The 16924-nt window shown below is 47.1% G+C and overlaps 2 protein-coding genes across 2 annotated transcripts; both read right to left on the bottom strand.

The window, feature by feature from the left end:
* Window positions 1–3274: 3274 nt before the first annotated feature.
* LOC139325431 (melanin-concentrating hormone receptor 1-like) lies at window positions 3275–7169 on the bottom strand. The gene is made up of 2 exons (XM_070955309.1): window positions 7085–7169; window positions 3275–4266 (listed from the first exon to the last, which is right to left on the bottom strand). Exons 1-2 carry the CDS (start codon window positions 7167–7169, stop codon window positions 3275–3277), a joined length of 1077 nt encoding a protein of 358 aa, XP_070811410.1.
* A 1859-nt stretch (window positions 7170–9028) lies between these two features.
* On the bottom strand, window positions 9029–15840 carry LDAF1 (lipid droplet assembly factor 1). Its single transcript, XM_070955312.1, has 5 exons — window positions 15502–15840; window positions 13476–13599; window positions 12794–12962; window positions 11864–12002; window positions 9029–9942 (listed from the first exon to the last, which is right to left on the bottom strand). Exons 2-5 carry the CDS (start codon window positions 13545–13547, stop codon window positions 9855–9857), a joined length of 468 nt encoding a protein of 155 aa, XP_070811413.1. The 5' UTR covers window positions 13548–13599; window positions 15502–15840; the 3' UTR covers window positions 9029–9854.
* Window positions 15841–16924: the final 1084 nt, after the last annotated feature.

Below are 16924 nucleotides of genomic sequence, written 5' to 3'. Positions count from 1 at the left end.
TTGCCAAAAAACCCCCCCAACTATTTGATCTTGGGCCCGAAGAGGGATGCAGAGCTTTCGACGAGGGATTGGAGTGATCTTATGCCTCGGGGGAATTTTCCCCGCTCTCGCAGCTTTGTGCTTCTGCATAATTTGGTGGATCAGTTGCTTCTCAGCACTCCCGTTTTCTCACACAGCAGGCAGGAATTCTTCCTCCGCAGACAATATTATTTTTAAGTGACCTTTTTGTCAGGAATGCACGCATTTACTCTTGGGGTCCCGATTGTTGCTAGAAATGCCTCGTATCTAAAATACAAAATGATCCCGCTTTTTCTATATACCGTATTTTTCGGAGTATAAGACGCACCTTTTCCCCCCCTAAAAGGGTATGAAAATTCGGGTGTGTCTTATACACCGAATGTAGCCCCGCCCACCCACTGGCCCCCACTCTTTGGCCTCTGCCTCCCAGCAATTTACCTCCTTGCAGCAAGAAGAAACAGCCCATTTCAGCTTCAGCACAGCCTGATCAGCACAAGTTGATTGTCGGTTGGATCGGCCTCCTGACTCTCAGCTGTTTCAGGCTGCAGGGATTGCCATTGCCATTCCTGCGTGGGCCTCTGCTGCTTGCTGCAAGGAGGTAAATTGCTGGGAGGCAGCATTTTTTTTTCTTGTGCTAATCAAGCTATGCTGAAAATGAAAATGAAAGTAAAGCAGGCTGTTTGCTGTTTGCTGCAACGAGGCAAAATTGCTGGAAGGCAGAGGGAGATTTCTTTTTCTTGTTTTCCTCACCAAAAAAGGTAGGTGCGTCTTATAGTCCAGAGCGTCTTATACTCCGAAAAATACGGTATGTCCATCTTGTCCTGTCCCCTCTGCTGTCTGGAATGCAGCTCCTGTCACATTTCTTTGTGAGCTAAACCTGGACTCACATCAGGTGCAAAATCTTGAACTCATCCTTGTCTTCCCCCAGTCCCTATTCCCTCTATTCAAGGAACAAATTTACTGATATGAGAGAATATTTGGAGCTCAGGGTTGACATGAGGAGTCCTTGGTGCTCGCTGAGCTTGGTGGTTTTCTTGCAGACGTTTCATGACCCAACTAGATAACATCATCAGTGCTATGATGTTACCTAGCTTGGTAATTAAATGTTTGCAAGAAAATAACCAAGCTCAAAGAGCACCAAGGGCCACAAAATAGATTTACTAGATCAATTTCCAGCAAAAGGTGATTCTGGATCAAATCTAAAGCAATGGAAATTGGATCCAATCATTTTTGATGACGGTTGTTTAGTGAATTGTGGTTATTAAATGAATCTAGCTTTCTCCAATGAAAGAAGTATTAGGGTTCCGACCGATGCCCTAATTAAATCATGAGCCTCAAGCCAAGCTTCAAAAGAAATCCAGAGCTTCATGTCTGCACGTTCCAAGTGAAGCCAACTCTGACCCCACGTAATTTATGTTCCTGCTTGACCCTGTTTCCCCCCTCTGTCCAAGGTGTGTCATCAGTCATATTCTCTAAGAAGCAATTTCGCAGGTTGTAGAGATCACTCCCCTCCAGCCACTGTGGGTAACCGTGGAGACAGCCTTGACAGAGATATGGCTGGAATGTGTTTTTGTTTTGTGCTGCCTCACCGCAGCTGCAGAGTTCGTTTTCCCATCCCCTTTGCCTATGGCAACTCGAGAGCAGGCCAGGGATGCTTTGCGAGTTGACAAGAAGGAGTCTACTGTAGAAGAAGTGTTAAAATAGGTGTGAACTGTCTCTGGCTTTTTCGCCCCGACAGCAATCAATTTCTCTAAAAGAAAGTTAGATTGTCTTTATTCAAGATTTTGGACTGTACAAAACAGTTCACAAACATGTACAGTCAAAACTAGGCGAAACTAAACCAAAACACAAAATAAAGCAATCTTTTATTTGTAATTTAATCAGCATAAGCATGCCAGTATATATATATACAATATTAGATGGAGTTGGACTCCAATTTAAATGAGAATATCAAGCAAAATTGCTGGTGAATGTTTTTATGGGACTTGTCCCAAAATGATTTCTGCCCCACTTCCAATAATGAGGGTATGGATGTCATTTAAAACGTTTCTTTCGATGGATCAATTTGGTGTGTTTGGAGAATCTCAATATTAAAAAAACAGAAAAAACAGAAGCATACAACGTCCATGACTCCTTCAGCTGCCTTTTAATTGGTTTATTTCAATGTCCCCCCCCCCAAAATTTGGCCACTTTTATGAAATGTGGACTTCAACTCCCAGAATTCCCCAGCCAGTATACTTAAAGTCCACACCTCTTAAAGCTGCCAGTTTTGCAAAACACTGATTTATTTAATGACTCTGCTCCTGCAGGTTAAGCCATCGATCAGTTTGCACACAAAGGCCCCAGTTCTCAAAAATGGTGGATGAACCCATATCTCCATTTAATGACCTCATAATCTCTTGTGGGGTGGAGTCTGGGCAACCGAATGGAGCTGAGTGATTACTGGCCAGATGCCCTTCCTGTCGCCAATGCGGAGTTTTGTTCAGCAGATAAATTCTCATTGTGCCCATAGAGAGAAATTGTTGTGGCTCCGTTACCTGAGCCTGTGTCATCGGCAGGAGAGGACTCCGAGAGTGAAGGAGTGGAGTTGGCAAGGCCTCCTTCTCCAGGACCCTCCTCTCTGGCAATGCCTTCGATGTCCGCCGAAGGGCAAGAGATAGGGCCAAGCACGTCCACGCAGCCACAGATGGACAGTGATGAGGGTAATGAGTCTTGGCTGGATCCACGCCAGCGTCGCAGAGATAAGCGCGCGCAACAGAAGAAAAGGCGTGCCCGAGATTAGGCTGAGTCACTGGACCACACCCCACAGGATATAAAAGGGAGCGTGGTGGCCAGTCAAACCTTGTGACGAACAAAGCTGAAAGCTTCCACGCCATTCTGCATTGCCGGACTTTTTGCTATAGACTTTGCTGGATTATCTCTGGACTTGATTGACTCCGTAATTATTGAGCTGTTTCTTTTGATGTACCAGGAGTGGGGAGAGGTTATCTCTCCTCTTCGTAAGTAATAAACTCTTGGCAGGCAGCCACTAGGTTGTTGCCAAGTTCCGTTATCATAAGGAAAAGGATTTTGCCGGCTGGTTTGGTCTTTAACTCTTGAACGTCTGTTGGTGTGTGTGCGTGTGGTTGGGGACAGAACAGAAATATCTGCCTCTGCTTAGGATCAAACTCGCAGCCTCCTGATTGTGAGGCGAGAGCTGGTGGTTGAACACATTTCCCTGGAGTTAATCCGCCCAAATAAATCCATTTGTCATCATCTATCTGGCCAAGACAGAGACTAAATGTAGCAAAGGCTGCCCAGATTCACTGGGGTCTCCGGGAGCGCTTTTGACTTGAGGTTGGAAAAGTCCCTCTGCATCTGGAGGTTGGTCGGACACCGTGATTCTCCGACGGAAATTCTGGCCCAGCAAGATGTAGATGAAAGGGTTGAGGCAGCTGTTGGCATAACCCAGGCTGATCGCCACATTGTAGGCATAATAGAAAGGCAAGGTGGGCTCAACGGCCAGTTGGATGAGCTGTAGGACGTGGAACGGAGCCCAACACAAGAAGAAGGCCAAGCAGATGGCAATGGCGATGCGTGTCACCCGTTTGATCCGGAGTTGGGTGCCTCGTTGCCTGGTCAGAGCTTCAGAAGATCGGGCCATCTTCAGAAGGATTCTCTGGTAGGCCACGGTGATGACCGCGAATGGGATGGCGAAAGCAAGGAAGAACTGGTAGAGGGTATACCAGTAGATGTCCCACTGAGGATCCGGCAGATGTATCCCGCATCCCAGGAGCTCTCCTGGCAAGGAAATGAGCTGGGCGTACATCCAGACGGGAGTGATACTGAGAAAGGAGAGGCCCCAGATCATGCAGATGGCCATGATGGCCAGAGGAGGTTTCCTGAAGCGGGTGGAGGAGAAAGGATAGACGGTAGCCAGGTAGCGGTCAATGGACATGGCGGTGAGGATGTAAGTGCTGGTGAACTGGCTGTTGGCATCCAAGGCGGTAATGATGGTACACATGGTCCCTCCGAATTTCCAGGTTCCTTGGCCCAACAGCTGGTGGATGAGGAAAGGCATCCCCAGAAGGAACAGGAGGTCCACCAAGGAAAGGTTGATGATGAAGATATCAGGTACGGTGCTGCTGGGCCTGGATTTCTTCAAGACGGCGCAGATCACCAGGCTGTTGCCAATGATGCCCACCAGACAGATGATACCAAAGAGGGTGGACATGATAATGGTCGAATAACTCATGGAGCCGAGGTCGCCTGTGAAGAAAGAGAAGAGGGGGAGAGAGAGGGTACTTGAAGTGCCATGTTTAAGAATCCTCAGCTAAAGCTGGATCACCAGAGCTTGAGATGGCTACTGATTGCCCCAGATCAGATTTCTGGGACTTCGGAGCTCCAGTTCCATGTTCATGTCACAAGGCACAAGGTGCCACAAGAGAGTAAAAGCATCATGGAGGACAGAAGGAAAGGAGGGATATGATTTTATTTATTTATTTATTTGTTCGATTTATATGCCGCCCTTCTCCAGAGACTCAGGGCGGTTTACAATGCGTTAAGCAACAGCCTTCATACTTTTGTATATACCTGCTTAGTAGGGCTTTTGGCCCCCCACCCCAAGCGGTGTTCTTTTTCATACAAAGTCAGCTTATTGCCCCCACAAACCGGGTCCTCATTTTACCTACCTCGGAAGGATGGAAGGCTGAGTCAACCTTGAGCCTGGCGAGAATTGAAACCTTTAACGCTATTAAGAATGTGAATAAGGTTCTAAAAACAAAGATCTCCAAACTTGGTGACTTGATGACTTGTGGACTTCAACTCCCAAGATTTTTTTTATTTTTTATTTGTCAAGCATATATAAGATAACAGATAAAAGGATAAGCATAATTTGAATACATGAAAAGGATACGAGTTAAAAAGGGATATTAGGACAGGGACTGACTAATGTATAATAAATAATAATTAATTATAATAAGTAATGGCTGACTAAGGAAGAGGACGCCTTCGCCCAAGTAAGCCTTAACTCCAGAGATACACCACCTTCTTAGTTATCATTCATTTGCTGCTTTCTCCAGTGTGGTGAATGGGTTGCTCCATTTCAGGGGTTCTGAAGCTGGGATTAGGTTAACCATGGTGTATCGTGGTGTGCAAACCTAGCTAGAAAGGTGTGCAAAGGCAGACTAACTTTGAAGGAAGCCCACCTGGTTATTAAGGTGGCTAACAGAACCTTCTGGCCGCAATCAAAAGTATGGGTGGAATTCAGATAGAATGCTAAACCCACATGGCTTGCTTCTTATGGTTAAGCACACTACCTGAACTGTTCAACCACGGCTGGATTTCGACAATGAACCAAGGGGGAAACCACGTTATAGCTTAAGGTAAAATGTCGAAGTGACGTATTTTAGCATATCTGGATGCTAAAGTGAGGCGCGCTCAGAATCTCTTGCTTCTCAGCACCATTTCAAATCCATTTCAGAAGTGTTTTCCAACCTTGGCAACTTTAAGAGGTGTAGGACTTCGACTCCCGGAATTCCCCAGCCAGCCAAGGTTGAAAAAACACATTACCTTATATTAGCTGATTTCTATACTAAACCTTATAGGGACGCAGTGGCTCAGTGGCTAAGACGCCAGCTTCTGCAACCTAGCAGTTCGAAAGTACGTAAAAAATGCAAGTAGAAAAATAGGGACCACCTTTGGTGGGAAGGGAACAGCGCTCCGTGCGCCTTCGGTGTTTAGTCAACAATTCTTATTCCTTCCTATGATAAAGAGACTTGAGTGTGGGTAGGCCTCCCTTACTAATTACTTAAAAGTAAGATTAAGTTATAGGGACGTTATAGGTAAGGTTATAGGTTACAGGTAAGGTTATAGGGAAGCAGTGGCTCAGTGGCTAAGCTGCTGAGCTTGTCGATCGAAAGGTTGACCGTTCAGCGGTTCAAATCCCTAGTGCCGCGTAACGGGGTGAGCTCCCGTGACTTGTCTCAGCTTCTGCCAACCTAGCAGTTCGAAAGCAGATAAAAAATGCAAGTAGAAAAATAGGGACCACCTTTGGTGGGAAGGTAACAGCGTTCCATGCGCCTTTGGCATTGAGTCATGCCGGCCACATGACCACGGAGACGTCTTCGGACAGCGCTGGCTCTTTGGCTTTGAAACGGAGATGAGCACTGCCCTCTAGAGTCAGGAATGACTAACACATATGTGTGAGTGGAACCTATACCTTACAAGAGGAGTATAAAATGTAAGGAATTATGAGCAAAACGTGCACAGTGTTTTCTAATTTTTAGCTCAGGGATTCTCGGAGTTGAAGTCCATAGGTCATAAAAGGGGGTCATAGTGTCCCCCTCCCACATTATATCCTATTTTGGAGCACAGCTCTGAATAGCCCCATTGATTTCAAGATACTTCAATCCAAGCTCCTCTTTGTAGCCAAACTCCATAGCTGCTGCCTTTTGGTTTAAGAGCTTTCTGTGCGTGCCCAGAAACTCTTTTCCATCTGCTTTGAACAGCCCACTCCATCAGTTTGACTTCTTTTGATGCTTAAAGAGATCAGCATCAGGTGCTTTCGGTCCAGGGACTGTCTTGAATTCAATTGCACCAACCGTCCAGATCAAAGGGCCAGGCAGAATAATTTTGCAATAGCCGGACAGGCATCCAATTCTCCACATTACAAGGACAAGCAAGCATGATCTTGGTTTGGGTTTGAAAAGCTGATTTAGTCAACAAAGGGGAAAGCCAAAGATGGATAGGGGAAATCGTTCATCCCCTAATTTTGGCTTTAATACACAAACACACATACAGAGCCACAACATCTTGGGCATTTAACAAACGTGAAAATGAACAAAATCTGTGCAGCCAGAGGGAATCACCTGGAGCCAATTGAAAAACCAAAACGCACAACCTTTTGAGATAATATCCCTAACTGGCTATAAAATATTCCTTGGCTAGTTTCTGCCTTCACCTCCCTCTCATCCTCTCCCTCCAGGTTTAAATATCAGAGAAAGTTTGGGATCAACCCCATTTTTCTTTCTCTTTCCCTTCTTCTTCTTTCCTGATTTCCCTGCATATTTTTCTGCTTCAAGCTTACCTTCGGGAGAGAAGGCTTGTCCCAGCTGTGAGATGTTTAGAACGGAATCCGAATCGTTTGAGGTCTGGTTGGCTTGGAAATCCATTCTTGGAAGGAGCGTAGGAAAGCAATTAGATCCCTCCCCCCGGGCTGGTGGGAAAGAGGGTAAGGTGGGATCATGTGGAGATGGATTCCCCAGGCGATGCTCGATTTCTCTCTCTCATGCCTTCCACATTTTTCTGATTCTTCGAGACGAGCAGTTGTGCTTGCGGCAGGAAAGGAGAAATGCACATAACACACAGCCCTGCTCGCTTCTCTTCACTTTGCTCGCTTTCGTCTACCGCCTGCTGCACACGCCAATGCCAGCCCACCTTTGTGCATTTTGGGGGGGGGGACTTAGCTTGGAAACGAGGATGTGAGTGGCGAGTTTTAAGCCCACATCGTGTTTAGGATAGACCTGGGAGGGTGCTGCAGGCATGATCCAGGGCCAACCAACCCTAGTTTAACAAGTTATTCCCCAGGATACTTTTTAAAGAGTGGTTGGTTAAATTAAGCCAGCAAAGCAACTGAGCCACAAATTAGCCAGACACATTTTACTAGAGGGTGTTGTGCAAATTGGAAGGGGGGGGGAGGAAACTGGGCAAAAGGGGGAAAGGCCCTCCCTCCCAGGGTCTTTCTTCCTCTTTGCGGTGTAGTTGTATGGCGAGTCTTCCAGCTGATGGGATCGAATAGGGGCGGTTAAAGAAAGCTTATCCTGTAGAGCCGAGTTGCTCCGTGCTGCTCACAAGCCACAGTTGATTGCGTTCAGAAGGTACACAGAAGGTACACATCACCACAGTGTGGCTTTGTCGGTTGCGTGTGTTAAATTGGCTGTTTTTCTCCTGAAGTTGGCATTCCTGGGGTGTGATTTGTCAAGACATCGCTCAGTAGAGCTAGAGGGCAAATGGAAGAGTGCAATCCTAATTTCCATTCATTTATTCCGTCACCCATTTTATTTCGCTCCCTCCTAACCTCGCCCTATGCCAACTCCAAGAATTCAACTGTGGCCCTAAGTCGAAGACTACTTGTATATTTTTTGATGTTGGGTGAGGAAAACGTGGCTACTGTCATCTTAAACTTGGTCTTTGGATAGATTATAGATTCTGCTATAATCCAGTTTGTGTATCCAGAATCCCCCAGGGAGAGATTTAATCCAGGATTTTTGTTGTTGTTGTTGTTGTGAAGTTGTGTCTGACCCATTGTGACCCCATGGACAACGTTCCTCCAGGCCTCCCTGTCCTCTACCATCCTCTGGAGTCCATTTAAGCTCACGCTGACTGCTTCAGTGACTCCATCCAGCCACCTCGTTCTCTGCCGTCCCCTTCTTCTTTTGCCCTCCATCGTTCCCAGCATTAGGCTCTTCTCCAGTGAGTCCTTCCTTCTCATTAGGTGGCCAAAGTATTTGAGTTCCATCTTCAGGATCTGGCCTTCTAAAGAGCAGTCAGGCATACAGGTGGGAAAATCCCTATGACCTAGCTCTACTCTAGGGGTACAAAAGTAATGCTAAAAGGTGGCATGTCCCCCATTATAATTTTTGTATTTCAACACAAAGTTCCTGTTTGCTGAACAATCTGCATTTAGCTAAATTCATACAACATGCTAAGACCAAGCTAACTGAATTACTGCTTAGCCCCAAAATTCACCATCTGAGGCTCTGGATCACACACCCCTAAGACCTCTGAAAGTTGCCATCTTAGCTTTTAATGTAATAAAAGAGGAAAATGATTAAAAGTGTACCTGTGCTATAATAATCAATCCAGTCTGTATTTAATTGTAATCAAAACTGAAATGGAATCGAACTGAAATTCTATTTAATTTTTGACCTTCTCCACTTGATAGTTTTTGGGAATATGTTTTTGTCACAACAAAAATCAGACGCTCACAGCGTCGGTGCAAACTGAGAAATGGGACAGAGACAGCATGAATGAAAAGTAACAGTTTAGTGGCAAATGTATATCTGACGACAGCTTTAGCAACAAAGCAGAAGAAAACACTTAAAAAACAAACAAACAAATGAAAATATTCAAACTAGGGCGAGAGTGACCGATATTCAGCATAAGAGAAGCCACTGTGCTTAACCAACCAGCTTTCTGCAAAGCTGCTAAATCAGTGTTTCTCAACCTTGGAAGCTTGAAGATGGGTGGACTTCAACTCCCAGAATCCCCCAGCCAGCGCTGCTGGCTGGGGGATTCTGGGAGTTGAAGTCCACCCATCTTCAAGCTACCAAGGTTGAGAAACACTGTGCTAAATGCAACGAAAAACAAATGGTATAACACAATTCCCCAATATCCTAGAGACAAAGAATAAAAAATGTTTGACCTAACCCTAACCGAACTGCAATCGTGAAGAAATGCACCGGCTTTAATTTGGGGTCTCCGCCACTGCCCGTATTTCTGTTCCATTTGCCGCCGCCAGCAATGTTGTCGGTCTTAAAAGAGATTCCCCTGTCCCGCTTCCCACGTTAAAATCAACCCTGTCATTGGGTTCCTGGACTCCAGGAGCACCCGTGCGTGAAAAGTCCTTCCTAAAAGCTGCCGAGAAGGTTTCCAAAATAATCGGAGGGAGGGCTCGGCTATCTCCACGGCAGCCTTTGGAGAAATCCCATCTCCAATTCCCGTAATAAGGAGCTGAACCCCGATCCTCTTGGTGGGTAAACAATTCGACACAATACAGTAACAAGGATGTTTTTCCCAGCTACATTTTTTTTTAAAGTGCCACTGTAGGAGACATTTTGAGCCCCTCTCCAATTTATTCACTCGTTAGCCGTTTCTGGTTCTTCGTCAAAAAGGCTCTTGGAGACAGAACCACTTCTGTTGGCAATCTCTCTCTTCGACGGGCCCCTGAGAGAGAGAGAGAGAGAGAGAGAGAGAGAGAGAGAGAGAGAGAGAGAGAGAGAGAGACAAAAGGGGATCAAGACTGCAGCTTTCACGGGTGACATCTCGTTAACGAACAAGACCGCTATTCAAAATTTCAGAATATTCATGAGTACGTGACCTTGTTTCAAGAGCTGTTTCAAAGAACAACCGAAGGCCCGCCTTTCCACCCTGAATTTTTTTTAAAATGCTGACATGTCTTTCTGTAGATGGGTTTTGGAGGTTGTGTTATTTTGGTTTAGCATCGATTGGCAATTTGCTGTTTAGGCCGATTGTCAGTTCCAGCAGAAACTCTTAACTTTGTGGGGTAGTGGCTTGTTGTGCCAATGCATGGGGCATTCAACGAAGAGGAATGCACATGTAAAAATCCGGTGAAATATAAATGAATCACAGAGATTGGGGTTTGGACCACAAGCTAAATATAATTTTTGAGGGTTGTGGGATAGGTGTGGGATGTGAATGGCCGCAAATGAGAGCCAATATTGGTTTGTGGGGAGAATGGAGCCCATGCTGCAATTATATCTTAAGTGGAAATAGCCTAGAGAAAGAATAAAATAGGCTATAGCAGAGGCATAAAAAATACAGATTGTGACTCTTCAGAATCTTGCAGAAGTGGGCCGTTGCTGCCACTGACAGCTCAGGGACTGGATACTGCCTGGAGGGGAATAAATGAATCACAAAGTGCACTTTATTTTTCCTTGAATTTACATTGCCAAGCCAGTGACTTAAGGCAAAGAAATGGTGCCAAGCTGGCTTGTGCAACCGTGGTTTGTCAAATGAGTCACAACGGGTTGGAAGTGCAAGAGAGATTTATTATAAAAGCTGGTCTGCAAACTATACAAAGTCAAGCAGAACATTAACATGCCTTAGAGCAGGGGTATCAAACTCGGTTTCGTTGAGGGCCGCATCGGGGTTGTGTTTGACTTCGGGAATGGGGGTGGGTGGGTGCATGGCCAGATCGACGTCACTTATGTTGGGGGCACCTGTTGTGGCCAAGTGCTAAGACAGGACTTCCCTCAGACCCTCCCTCCCTCTCATTATAATCTCCTTCCTTCCTTCCTCCCTTTTTTCCTCCCTCCCTCTTTTCCTTCCTTTTTTCCTCCCTCCCTTTTCCTTCCTTTTTTCCTTCCTTCCTTGCTCTCTTCCCCTCTTCCCTTCTTTTTCTTTGTATTTCCTCTTTCCCTTTCTCCTTTCCTGTCCCTTCTTGCTCGCTCAAATGCAAAAGGGGAAATATTTCTCCTTTTGTTTTTAATTTGTTTTACTAGCCCTCTGCCAGCGAAAACGGAGCCCCGTTTTCGCTGACAGTCCTTTTCTGTTTCCAGAGTGGTCCCGCGGACCAGATCTAAGCACCCCGTGGGCCTTGAGTTTGACACCCCTTGCCTTAGAGGGAAGCTAGTTTCTGAGTCTTTGAACCATGGTTCAAAACTTAGCTTTAGGCATGAGTTAGGCCATTCGTTACAGCTTGTTCACAACCTACAGTTAAAGCAAACCATAGCACAATTCAGGAGGCTCCACCGATCTGTTGGAACTAAATTTCTTACAAAACATTTGCATGACTCCTGTTTGAAGGGTAGTCAAGGCAGCAAATGTGGACCGTGAAGAATCAGGACCAGTTCCAGTACAGAGGATTTATTGCTCAAGCCTAGGACAAGAATCCAGTCCAGTAATTGTCAGCGTTAAATTGGTGCTAGATAAGAGTTAACAGAATTCAAGGGGGGGGGGGGGGCTGGGCTTGGAGCAGTGGTGGGCACATAAGGATTCTAGGCGACGTCCTCTCTTGACTCCACCTCCAAGCTCTGCCTGCTCTTCTTCCTACATAATCCTATGGTTTGTGGCTGCTCTGGAATATATATGGAATATAATTTATTATCAGACCTGGGGTACTTACTCTTGAACGGGCCAGTAGCTGAGCAGGGCTGTAAGAGACAGGTAACAAACGCTCAGCATTCCGGAAACCAGCAGCGACAGCAAGCCCAATCCACCGAGAATGCAAAGCAAGGTGACGCCACCTAAGGATATTACGAAACCTAACAAGGAGGAGATGCAATTAGCCTTATGCAGTGGTGAAATTCAATTTTTTTCTACTACCAGTTCTGTGGGCGTGGCTTGGTGAGTGTGGCACGGGAAGGATACTGCAAAATCTCCATTTCCACCCCACTCCAGCGGAAGAATACTGCAAAATCCCCATTCCCTCCCCACTCTTGGGGGAAGGATACTGCAAAATCTCCATTTCCTCCCCACTCCTAGGGAAAAGATACTGCAGAATCTCCATTCCCTCCCCACTCCTAGAGGAAGGATATTGCAAAATCTCCACTCCCACCCCACTCTGGGACCAGAGGTGGTATTTGCCGGTTCTCCGAACTACTCAAAATTTCTACTACCGGATCTCCGGAACCTGTCAGAACCTGTTGGATTTCATCCCTGGCTTTATGGCTTCTCTAGGGAATCTCTTTATTGCATCATTGTCAATAGATGGCAGCAACTAGCAAATTTATGGCTGGTGTAGGACAGCTCAGCAGAGTTAAGCCTGGTTAGTTCTTGTCTGGGAGGCCCCTAAGATACCTTAGGGTAGTAGACTAGACTAGGAGAGTGAATAAAATCCTGTAAGGAGGCAATGAAGAATGATTCCTGCACTGTTGCCAAGGAAACAGGCCTCCTGCCATTAAACCTCAAGCAAGTTTTAACTTTATTTATTGTCATTGGGTAGCCTTGAATGACGATCAAGTTGGAAGCTCTAAATTCCTTTCAAAGGCTGCAGCTGTCTCCAGAGAGGCACAGCGGAGTCATCCCAACCCCATTTCTCCAAAGGCGTGAATACCTTCCATGACGATCACTCCAATGCACGCCAGGACCGTGGTGGTGACGACAAAAACCAGGAAAAACGCAATGGGGATGGCCGAGGCGGCAATAAATACCATCAGGGAGAGGGCGACGAAAGGGTGATCATCTAAATACTGGCCAACTCTGGAGTTCATAAAAGCAACCACCTGCAATATCAATGGAACAAAGAGAAATGATTTTAAAGATCTGGGGAATTTATTCTGGGAAGTCAAATTTCAAGAGGAAATCACTGAATTAAGGTGAGCCTAATACTGTTAGTCCTCGACCTACGATCACAATTGAGCCCCAAAATTTATGTTGCTAAGGAAGACAGTTATTGAGTTTTGCTCCATTTTACGACCTTTCTTGCCGCAGTTGTTAAGTGAATCACTGCAGTTGTTAAGCGAATCATCTGATCATTAAGCAAGTCTGGCATCCCCCCCATTGATTTGGCTTGTCGTACGCCAGCTGGGAAGGTTGCCAATGGTGATCACATGACCATAAATACATGCCAGTGGTCAAGTGTCCAAATTTTGATCAGGCACAGGAAGGGTTTTGTGTCTCCCGGTATTTTCTTTTCTGTGGGAAACGGGTCCAAATGGCTCTTTGAGGATTGCAGACACCTGCCCTAAACGGAAGGAAGTTGTCACCTAAAGCTTATAAAGTCCTTCGTAACTCACATGTGAGTTGCTATGAACCGTGTCCATCATCGCCAGCCACCGTTTCTGGAGTTCCTTCACCTCTTTGGACATGGTGACGCTTTTAAGCTTAAAAAACAATCAGTGCCTTTTCAAATCCTAAATCCTAGAAAGAGAATGAAAAAAGGAATATTTTGACTGCCGCGTTATTTCAGATTCCCAAATGTAAAGCAGACCGCACAGTAGTTTGCAGAGAGGGGAAAATCTACTACAGGTAGTCCTTGGCTTACAACCATTCATTTAGTGACCGTTCAGTTACAACGGCACTGAAAAAAGTGATCTATGACCTTTTTTCATACTTATGACCGTTGCAGCATCCCCAAGGTCATGCGATCAAAATTCAGATGTTGGCTACTGGCTCATATTTATGACGGTTGCAATGTCCTGGGGTCATGTTATCCCCTTTTGCAACCTTCTGACAAGCGAAGTCAATGGAGAAGCCAGATTCAGTTAACAACCGTAGCAAGAAAGGTCGTAAAATGAGGCAAAACTCACTTAAGTGTCTTGCTTAGCAACAGAAATTTTGGGCTCAACTGTTGGTTGTAAATCAAGGACTGCCTGTATTCTAACATTCTTAGATGATAATCTTTTAAGATCCCCATTTTTGCTAGGAAATGTATATTTTTAGAAACAAATAACTTCATTTATTTTCTTGTCCTCTTATGACAGCAGTCAGATTCCACATAGTTGCAATTTCTAGTAGAACCTTTGCAATTGTATTGGCAAACTCAAGGCTGCCCCTTTTACTACAGTTTTACAATGTTTCCACCCAGTATAATCTTCTAAAAGAGGAAGGAAAAAACAAACAAGCAGGTGGAAGTAAAACAAACAAAAGTATTTTTTTTTACAAAAACACATCCTTTCCACATGAGATGATGAAGGAATTGCTCTGAGATCTTTGCTCTCCAGAAACAAATATCCAAAACAGTCCAATTCCGCCACTGGGTAGCAGATGCCCTGTTGAATGTCTGCCTGTCTGTCTTTTATAAGTCCCCAGTTGGAAGATTGTATGCAAATAGCTGGTTGGTCTTCAAAATCTGACAAAAGCAAGGCGCCAAAAGAGCAAGGGCACTGTCCTGTGGAACCTCTGCCTGACCCTCCAGCCTCAGCAGGGCTGGGGTGGGGGAGAAAGGTGAGAAAAAGCGGTCCAGTTGAACCTCTGCCTAACCATCCAGCCTCAGCAGCACCTAAAAGGCACTCTCAGGAAAAGCCCTGCCCTGTTGAACCTCTGCCTGACTCTCAACAGGGGCAAAAGTAGGGGGGATGAGGGAGGACTCTGTCCTGTCAGACCTCTGCCTGACCCTCCAGGCTCAACAGCACCTGAGGAGCAGCAGGGAAAAAAAATCTGCCCTGTTAAACCTCTGCCTGACCCTCCAGCCTCAGCAGCCCCTGAAAGGCACTCTCAGGAAAAGCCCTGCCCTGTTGAACCTCTGCCTGACCGTCAACAGGGGCATAAGTGGGGTTGAGGGGAGGGGATGAGGGAAGACTCTGTCCTGTCAGACTTCTGCCTGACCCTGCTGCCTCAGCAGCACCTGAAAGATACTCTGAGGAAAAGCCCTGCCCTGTTGAACCTCTGCCTGACCCTCAACAGGGGCAAAAGCGGGGTGGGGGGGATGAGGGAAGACTCTGTCCTGTTGAACCTCTGCCTGACCCTCAACAGGGGCAAAAGTGGAGTGGGGGGGATGAGGGAGAACTCTGTCCTGTCAGACTTCTGCCTGACCCTCCACCCTCAGCAGCACCTGAGGAGCAGCAAGGGGAAAAAAACCTGCCCTGTTGAACCTCTGCCTGACCCTCCACCCTCAGGAGCAGCTGAAGGGCCACAACGAGGCCGTCTCCCCTGTTGAACATCGGCCCACCCCCCCACCCCCCCTTCCAAAGCGGGTCCGAGGGAAAGAAAGACGCTCCCCCTGACGGACCTCGGCCTGCGAAGCTGCCTTCGCCTCCTCTTCCCTGAGGTAAAGGCGACGAAGCGGACCGGGCCTGCTTCGACTCCCTCGGTCTTACGTACCTCCGCCGGGCCGCCCGAAAGAGGCCGGGAGCAGCGCCGCTGCTTCGCCTCGCCTCGCCCGTCAGTCAGTCAGTCCGTCCGTCCGTCCCTCAGGCGGCCTTTCCGAATTCGCTCTCCCGGCCTTCATGCCGGCAGGACCGGCCTCTCCGGAAAGGAGCCCGGCTCCTCCCTTGCGAGGCGAAGCCACGAAGCCGCCTCACACACGCACACGCAAAAAAGGAGAGGACGGCGATTCAGTCACTCCGGTGGTTTCTGGGCCCTCAGACCCTCCTCCGCCCGCCAGATGTTCAGGCTGGAGTGGGCCTGTTTTGTGTCCTCGCCCTCCTTCCTTATCGAGGACCCCGGATTAGGCAGAAAGGGGGGTGGGGGGGGAAGGAGGCTTTCAAGAAGAATTTATTGGGCAGAAATGGGTGGGGGTCTCGTCTCCTGCTTGGGTGGGGTTGGGGGGGGGGTTGGGGTTGGGGTTGGGGTAGATGACCTTCAAGGTCCCTCCCCAACTCTCTTCGTCTGTAATCCTGGGATGGAAGCTGTTCGGAGTTGAGTTGCCTTTTTGCAAGGGACTGGTCGGTGGTGATTTTTCCAGTCCCAATGGGATTCCTCCTCCTCTTCCATCTTTCTTCTTCTCCTCCTCCTCCTCCTCCTCCTACTTTTTCTTCTCCTCCTCCTCCTCTTCTTCTCCTTCTCCTCTTCCTCCTCCCATCTTTCTTCTTCTCCTCCTCCTCCTCCTCTTTCTTCTCCTCCTCCTCTTCTTCTTCACCTTCTCCTCCTCCTCCTCCTCCTATCTTTCTCCTCCTCCTCCTCCTCCTCTTCTTCACCTTCTCCTCCTCCTCCTTTTTCTTCTTCTTCTCCTTCTCCTCTTCCTCCTCCCATCTTTCTTCTTCTTCTCCTCCTCCTCCTCCTCCCATCTTTCTCCTCCTCCTCCTCCTCCTCGTCCTCCTCTTCTTCTTCTCCCTTTTCTCCTCCTCCTCCCATCTTTCTTCTTCTCTTCCTCCTCCTTCTCCTTTTTCCTCTTCTCCTCCTCTTCTTCTTCACCTTCTCCTCCTCCTCCTCCTCCTCCTATCTTTCTCCTCCTCCTCCTCCTCCTCTTCTTCACCTTCTCCTCCTCCTCCTTTTTCTTCTTCTTCTCCTTCTCCTCTTCCTCCTCCCATCTTTCTTCTTCTTCTCCTCCTCCTCCTCCTCCCATCTTTCTCCTCCTCCTCCTCCTCGTCCTCCTCTTCTTCTTCTCCCTTTTCTCCTCCTCCTCCCATCTTTCTTCTTCTCTTCCTCCTCCTTCTCCTTTTTCCTCTTCTCCTCCTCTTCTTCTTCACCTTCTCCTCCTCCTCCTCTTCTTCTATAATAATGGCCCAATGCTGAGGCTGGATTTGGCGTTTTTTCCCCCCACTATGAGGCCTTCCCAAGGACCCGGGATTAAGCAGATGGGGAA

The sequence above is a fragment of the Pituophis catenifer genome, unplaced genomic scaffold, assembly GCF_029215685.1.
Source record: "Pituophis catenifer annectens isolate HBS135680 unplaced genomic scaffold, rPitCat1.0.hap2 SCAF_16, whole genome shotgun sequence".
NCBI lineage: Eukaryota > Metazoa > Chordata > Lepidosauria > Squamata > Colubridae > Pituophis > Pituophis catenifer.
This window is presented reverse-complemented; position numbering and strand designations above follow the sequence as displayed.

Bases quoted from the DNA above. Each gene is read 5' to 3' on its own strand.
- LOC139325431 (XM_070955309.1), bottom strand. From the start codon at position 7,169: ATGGATTTCCAAGCCAACCAGACCTCAAACGATTCGGATTCCGTTCTA. The intron at 4,267-7,084 runs GTAAGCTTGAAG...CTTTCTTCACAG, and splicing joins ACAAGCCTTCTCTCCCGAAG to GCGACCTCGGCTCCATGAGT.
- LDAF1 (XM_070955312.1), bottom strand. From the start codon at position 13,547: ATGTCCAAAGAGGTGAAGGAACTCCAGAAACGGTGGCTGGCGATGATG. The intron at 12,003-12,793 runs GTATTCACGCCT...CCTCCTTGTTAG, and splicing joins TGGAGTGATCGTCATGGAAG to GTTTCGTAATATCCTTAGGT. The intron at 9,943-11,863 runs GTAAGTACCCCA...TCTCTCTCTCAG, and splicing joins AGCTACTGGCCCGTTCAAGA to GGGCCCGTCGAAGAGAGAGA.